Below are 6,978 nucleotides of genomic sequence, written 5' to 3' on the forward strand. Positions count from 1 at the left end.
GATCTAATGTCACACTTCACATCCCGTTTTATTGTTTCAATTTAACAGGAAGAAAGTCAAACTTCAACAAAGAACTTAAACACTAACACAAAACACTTAAACTTTTCACCCAAACCACACACCGTGTGTCCATTGAGAGTGTCGTACCTGTCCCGTCAGGCCCAGTAGCCAACAAAAAAGGCAACTACAGAGAGGCAAATGACAAGGTTGACGTTTACAATGAGTCGTAGATGTCGCTTTTCTTTCAGAGAACAGGCCTGTTCAGGTGCAGGAGGAGTCACAGGATTGTCCTCTCCGTCCTTCCGTCTTTCCATCCCACACAGCCAGTAGAGGGCAGACATCAGCCTGGACTGGCTGTGGACGCTGGAGGACACAGAGGATGAAGAGTCTGGAGAGTTCAAGGAGGAGAAAGGGGACATTTTGAATTGTTCACTGGGTGTGTTTACGAGCAAGAAGGACAAATGGTCGAGTGGAAAAGAGTCATCACAAGCAGGACAGAGACCCACCTTTCCTGTCATGACACGCTTTTCCATTGCTGGTCTCCTGCTCTCTTCCTGTAGTTCCCATGTCAGCCGTCTGAACAGTGATCACGTCGAAGGTCTTACTGCTCCGCTTCACTGTGAATACATGCTGCTTGGGCTCCACTGGGTCAAACCTTGTGAACCAGGTAAGGCGACTAATCTGTTGACAAAAAAAAAAAACAACAACAAAAAAAAAGACACGACACAAAGAGTTAACTCAAAGAACTAGGAAAATCCGATTTATTCTGTTGTGGACATTTCAGAACATATTGATTTATATTTGAGTGTACCACAAAATTGAAAAATAGTTTTTTATCAACGACCCAAATGATGATGAATTAGATCAGAGTTTCCAATCATTGTACTGCAAATGAATCAATTCGCCTCTAACATGCCATGAGGTGCTATTGACACCTTGTGGTGCTGTATTGCTGCAGATTTATTATGTCTGGTGCAACGCACGTTTGAAAATATTTTTCTAAGGCAGGAATTAAGTTTTTTGTATTTAAGTATGCAAAATACAATAAAATAATAACTTTAATTTCTGCATTTGAATTCATGACCCAAGCAGAAGTCTTTCTGTACCCTCTAATGGTCAATGTCAGTGCAAATTAAATACAACAACTTCGAAATTCAGCCTACAACGTCATAACAGATCTGAATAGTGGCTTCACCTGCTCTGGTGCGGGCTCCTCTGTGGACAGGCTGACCACAACCACCACAACCAGGGTGATGACAGACAGCAAGATGGAGAAGTAGAGGAAATGGACATATTTCAACACCGCAGGCCTCTCGTCCTCCTCGTAGCACGGGGGTGCAGGGTAAATAAAGTCCAAAATCATGCGGATGCAGCCCACCAACAGGCCGATAACCAGGCCCCAGAATGCACCCTGAGAGAGAGAGAGAGAGCGCGAGATAGAGAGTCAAAGACAAGCACAGACACAGATGTGTTTATTTACAGTTGCTTCAGTGCAGCTTTCAGTGACAGTTCTGAACACAAAGCAAGAGATCTCTCCATCACATTGCGATTCCATCTTTTACAAAATATTAAATTAATTTCACATTGTGAGCTGAATTGCATACAGTCTCGCCACAGTGCACATAGAGACCAAATTAAACGCAGAGATGAGAGATGCATGCACTAAGTGTACCTTCTCATTAGTCCTCTTCCAGAAGCATCCCGTGAGGAAGATGATGGAGACTGGGGGCTGGAGGTAGCTGCTGATGGACTGGATGTAGATGAAGAGCTGTCCACCCTGACTGGCCTGAACAACAGGAATCCACAGAATGGAGGCTACCAACAGCACCAGCACAAACACTCTGCCGCGTGCATATGAAACATAAGATGGGTGTTTTGAATGAATGAAAAATGAAGCGGTTCAGTTCAGTTCAAAGTCGTGTCGTAATGTCATGACAGGACAGCCTCTGAGAAAACTGAAGATTTTGATGCATAAATCTCAACAGCACTGAACATTTGGCTACTACTAGGCTGTGTGTGTGTGTGTGTGTGTGTGTGTGTGTGTGTGTGTGTGTGTGTGTGTGTGTGTGTGTGTGTGTGTGTGTTCGTGCATGTGTGTGTGTAAAGGATAGAGAACAAAATGTGGTAAAGTCGTTACTTGGAAATATTTGGAAAGAGGGGTTATGGTTTGGGTGAGCAGGACAGAAAAATGTAATGATTTAATATGCAATTTGGTGCAAGATTTCATCCAAAGTGCAGTGTAATGCCATACATGGTTACTTATTAATTGTAGATGGTCAAAGCAGGAATAAAATATTCTTCACTGTATAAGCCTTTAATCTTTTAACTTAAGTAAACCTCAGTGGAAAAAGCTGACGGCTGATTATTTTTTTAAAAAGGCCTTAAATGTTCTTTGCTGCAGGCTTAAAGCGGTGTTTCAGTATAGGGTATATACAATGTGCTAGAAGCAGGACCATATTTTGGGTTATGTCTGCTTGTCCAAATGTGGTCACATACCTGCCCACAATCATGAGCTCCCACTCAGACGCACGGGATCTGAAACTCCTCCATACATCCATGGTAAAAATGGTGCTGGCGCTGTTGAAGATGGAGGTCAGAGAGGACATGAGGGCAGCGATCATCACCGCCATCATCAGACCCCTTAACCCTGGGCAAGAAAAAAAACACACACACACACACACACACACAGGTTGGAGTAAAGGAGGGCAAAGGGCAGAGCGGGAGATGTGTGACTGAGGGGTAAAAGAGTCCTCACCTGCAGGCAGCAGCTCCATGACCAGTCTGGCGTAGGCAGTATCTGAACAACCCACTGTGTTGCCACAAATCTGTTTGCACTGCTCAGGGTCTGCACACGCTACATCATCTGCACAACATCATCAAACACACAGCACTTCACCAGACACAATTTAGCATCATTTTTTAAATATTAAAACTCTGCAAGTATCAGCATTACCGGAATACAAACATGTGTTCTGTATGGAAGACCAGTTAGTAAATCAACTACTTTTATGAGGTTAATTAAGTCATATATAGTTACACAATAAGTATACACAGATGCAGTAATCACTGATAAGACAGCATTTTCATACCTGTGTAGAGTATCCTGCTGATCATGCCAGGCAGCATAACAGCAAAGAAGGGCAGAAACTTAAGATAAGCAGCCAGCAGGGAGCCTCCTTTAGCATGGGTCAGGGTCTTAGCAGCCAGGGAGCGCTGCACAATCACCTGTAGACAATCACAACCACAGCTCACCCTCAGTTAACACCCAGTGACTGTGGGTTAATGTGTAATCGAGACATTTATTAGTATGTAATTACACTTTTAATTGGGGCCTATTTAATGTGGATCGGTATGGGAAAAGGAAATCACGTAGTGTTAGTGTCAGAGCCTGGCGTGTATCAGGGGTAAGGGTTGTATGTGCAAAAAAATATGATTCAACTGCTGAACTGATTAGACAAATATGCTCATTAAATCTACTGATATTGTATCAAAGGAATTTTTAACCTCTATGAGGAGCAAAACATGCCAAATGCTCAAGATGGGAGTTTTCAGATGAAGACTTTCAGTACTTTACTTGAGAGGAATTTGTAGAAGAGTATAAACACGATGGGAAAGCACTAAAATACACTTTTCATCTTTTATAGATGAAAGGCCTCTTTATATTTTAAAAGTAAAATAAATTTTAAAAAAAATGTAATGTCCATGTTGGCAACTCAGGTCCCCAATGCTACCAACTGCCTTCCATGTAGGGATCAGGCTTACTGGCATATCGTCTGGTTTCAAACTTTATTAAAGGAAGAGGCTTTTTTACATATCCTGACTTGTGATAGTGATAATTAGTACCTGATCAGAACACCAGTACCACATGGAGGGGATGGACATGCCGATGATGACCCCAGGCCAAGGCAAGTCGGAGTTCACAGGGTCTCTGAATATGTGGAAAGCGTCATCTCGAGTGATGCCGCAGGTCGAGTTGGGCACCCGGATAGAAGGGATGGCGTTGGCGTATCCCTCCATCAGAGCGTTCCAGCCTCCGATCTCCGCAAAGCCTCAGCAAGGGGATCACAGGGTCATTTACAAGGGAACATGAAGTGCTGGTGATGTGAGGGTGTCATGCAGGAATCTGATTTGACTTACTGAAGCCCATGAGGGTGAGAGCTCCTGCCAGCATGATGGCGGTTTGAGCAGCATCCGTATAGATGACAGCAGCCAGGCCACCTGAGACACAACATACAACACATGCTGCACTTCTACCAGCCAGGGACATGCAGAAGAAGCAGAAAACTGTACTCTTATGTCTACATTGTCTTAGCGAGAGGTTTTAGAAGTCGAAGTGTCACCTGCAACAGTGTAGAGAGCAGTGACTGACAGCAGCACCACTATAGCCAGGTAGATATTCCACTGTAAGGCAAGTTGTATAAACAACGCACCAGCATATATGTCCACCTGGTCGAGAAACACATACACACACACACACACTGCATGGGATATGTACATCACAAACCACAATGAAGGTTAAGATGAGCGGGTAAAATTGAGGGAACACACTGCAAACAGCAGCGTAGAAAGCACTAGAGAATGACTCTGGATTCGTATCATACCGATATCTTTGTGAAAACGTAAATAAACAAGGACAGCACAGCTATAAATAACTGGGTTCTTTTCCCACCAAATCGCCTCTGCAAGTATTCTGGCATTGTTGTTACCTGCAGGAGAAAAAAAAAAGATCAAAGATGGTTATAAGGGAATAAATGGACAATATCATGCATGTGCACGTGTGTATGTGTGGGATATTTTACTGTGAGTGTAGACACCTCACCCCAGAGGCAACATAAATGGGCAGGAAGAGCCATCCCAGCAGCAGCACCATCAGCATACCCTGATATGAGAAGATTTTAAAACACTTTAAAAATGAAAACTAAAATTGTTTTTTTACATTAGCATAGTGAATCTTAAATGTCTCTTACATTCCATTCATATGAAAATGCTGCGATTCCTGCTGCAGCTCCTGACCCTGCCAGGCCAATAAAATGTCCGCTGCCAATGTTACTGGCAAACAGGGAGGCACCCACCTCAATACAGACGAGAGAGTCAGAATCAGGATCAACTCAGTGTGACACTTTGACCCACACAATATTTTTGCCATCTGAATTTTAAAGTGTGAACGATTAGAGATGGAGGTTTCAGTGATAAAAACATACTTCAATAGGAGTTCTGCTATGCTCACACCATTGGTCTATGTGGGTGGTTTATTATTCAGAAGCCTTTATAACGTTTTACTCACTGGCCACCAGGTCATGTTCTTCCCAGCCAGGAAGTATCCATCCACAGTGCTGCGCTTCGTCCTCCACATGGACTGACAGAAAAAATGAAAAACCTCTTTAAGAGATACGTGTACTTACTAAATAAAAGGGAGGATGTTTGGAGGAAAATCAGAATGAATTCGTGCAGCATGGTTCCGCAGGTACTCCAGGGCACCCTTTTGCCACATATGCAACAGTGTAATGAGTACTCAAGCTCACATACTGTGCCCTACACACCACACTGCCATAGACTGTAGGTACTTATGCTGATCTGCCACTAGTGACATTTCCTTTTCTACAACTTAAAGTGTCTTATACCTTAAAAACAGTAACATACTTAACATATTTTCTGGATATGTAGAGCAGAAACCCTTGTACCCCGCAGGTGCTAACCCTTGTTAATATTACAAATATCGTTATTGTACTATTACAAAGCCACAAAGCCAAAGCCACCACAACAGTCATGTCATTAGGAATGTTTTCCTCTAAAATCCCTCTTAGGATATCTAAAATTAAACGGACATTTCTTGTGTTTGTCATCAGCGGCCAAATCCTTCGTGCAAGCAAATGATGAGACACGAAGCAAAGTCAAAGTATCACTGCTTTTTCATCATTTACGACAGGATCCAAACAGCATCAAAGAAAGAAGAACGCAGGATCTCCAACATGAGCATGAAGAGAGGAGAAAGTGGAATCTAACTTGTGATAAAGTTAAAATGATGCAAGTTAGTTCTGTTCTTGCTGAAGGACAGTAGAAACATTTGCTTGATAGCGAAGACGCAAAAGGACAAAGAAGACAAAATTAGTTCGTCTAACAAGAAATAGCTTACTATGTTAAAATGTTTGGTATCAGTGCTGAAGCATTGACCTGTTTCTTTTTTTCCCCTGTACTTACCCAGAGGCCCACTCCCAGCACGAGAAGAAAGTAGACCACCAGCACTACTATATCCTCAGTAACCAGGGTAGTCCTGGCCCCGGGAGAGGGCGATGGAGATGGGGTCATGCTGGTCCCTTGGCGCCCTGCTGCAAGGTCAAAATTCATCTGGAAACCAAGACATGAATAGATTCTGATAGTGAGTACGGAAGATGATAACCTACAATTTGGAAACATTGTAAACTGTAAATAAATGTACACCAAATATGACATTAAACATCCCACACTCTTGGCTCTTGATCATATGTTTAGTCTATCAAGTCCTTAAATGGTTTTTACAGTAATCATAAAAGTATGAGCTAAGCACATGTACTTGTATTTCTTTTATGTGCTACTCTCTACTAAATCACTACAGTGGGTTTACTTGACAGATATCTTTCATTTTCATGTACAGATCCGACAAAACATATAACCTTATGAATATGATACTTATGAACTGTCATTGTTAGTTACATTAATGTAGAAAGACGCACACGTATAGTAAAAATCAGCTCCACCTTGACATTAACATTCTGCTTGCATGTTTATGCATTTGTAAAAATACAAGAATGTAAAATAAGAGTCTGAAAGTGGACATTCTGCATACTCTGAACATTTACTTTTTAATACTTCAAGGACAGGTTCACATTTACTTCCAAATTCTGTTTGGTGTGAAATTCCTGCTTCGTGTTCAGATGAGGGGGAGGATAAAGTACACTGAAGTGCAAAACAGACTTTAACTCTGGAAAATACTAACTTGAT

The 6,978-nt window shown here is 42.2% G+C and overlaps 1 protein-coding gene across 1 annotated transcript; it reads right to left on the reverse strand.

Annotated features, from left to right (window-relative positions):
* Positions 1-9: 9 nt before the first annotated feature.
* Positions 10-6,323, reverse strand: slc5a11 (solute carrier family 5 member 11). Its single transcript, XM_056401173.1, has 14 exons — positions 6,199-6,323; positions 5,285-5,356; positions 4,968-5,072; positions 4,820-4,879; positions 4,602-4,706; positions 4,341-4,446; positions 4,138-4,218; positions 3,844-4,049; positions 3,090-3,225; positions 2,497-2,647; positions 1,673-1,841; positions 1,196-1,411; positions 507-681; positions 10-388 (listed from the first exon to the last, which is right to left on the reverse strand). The coding sequence occupies exons 1-14, from the start codon at positions 6,304-6,306 to the stop codon at positions 156-158; spliced, it is 1,923 nt and encodes a 640-aa protein (XP_056257148.1). The 5' UTR covers positions 6,307-6,323; the 3' UTR covers positions 10-155.
* Between the last annotated feature and the right edge of the window lie 655 nt (positions 6,324-6,978).

Source organism: Seriola aureovittata, chromosome 17 (genome assembly GCF_021018895.1).
Source record: "Seriola aureovittata isolate HTS-2021-v1 ecotype China chromosome 17, ASM2101889v1, whole genome shotgun sequence".
Lineage (NCBI taxonomy): Eukaryota > Metazoa > Chordata > Actinopteri > Carangiformes > Carangidae > Seriola > Seriola aureovittata.

Bases quoted from the DNA above. Each gene is read 5' to 3' on its own strand.
- slc5a11 (XM_056401173.1), bottom strand. From the start codon at position 6,306: ATGACCCCATCTCCATCGCCCTCTCCCGGGGCCAGGACTACCCTGGTT. The intron at 4,880-4,967 runs GTAAGAGACATT...TTCTCATATCAG, and splicing joins CATTTTCATATGAATGGAAT to GGTATGCTGATGGTGCTGCT. The intron at 4,707-4,819 runs GTGAGGTGTCTA...TTTCTCCTGCAG, and splicing joins CCATTTATGTTGCCTCTGGG to GTAACAACAATGCCAGAATA.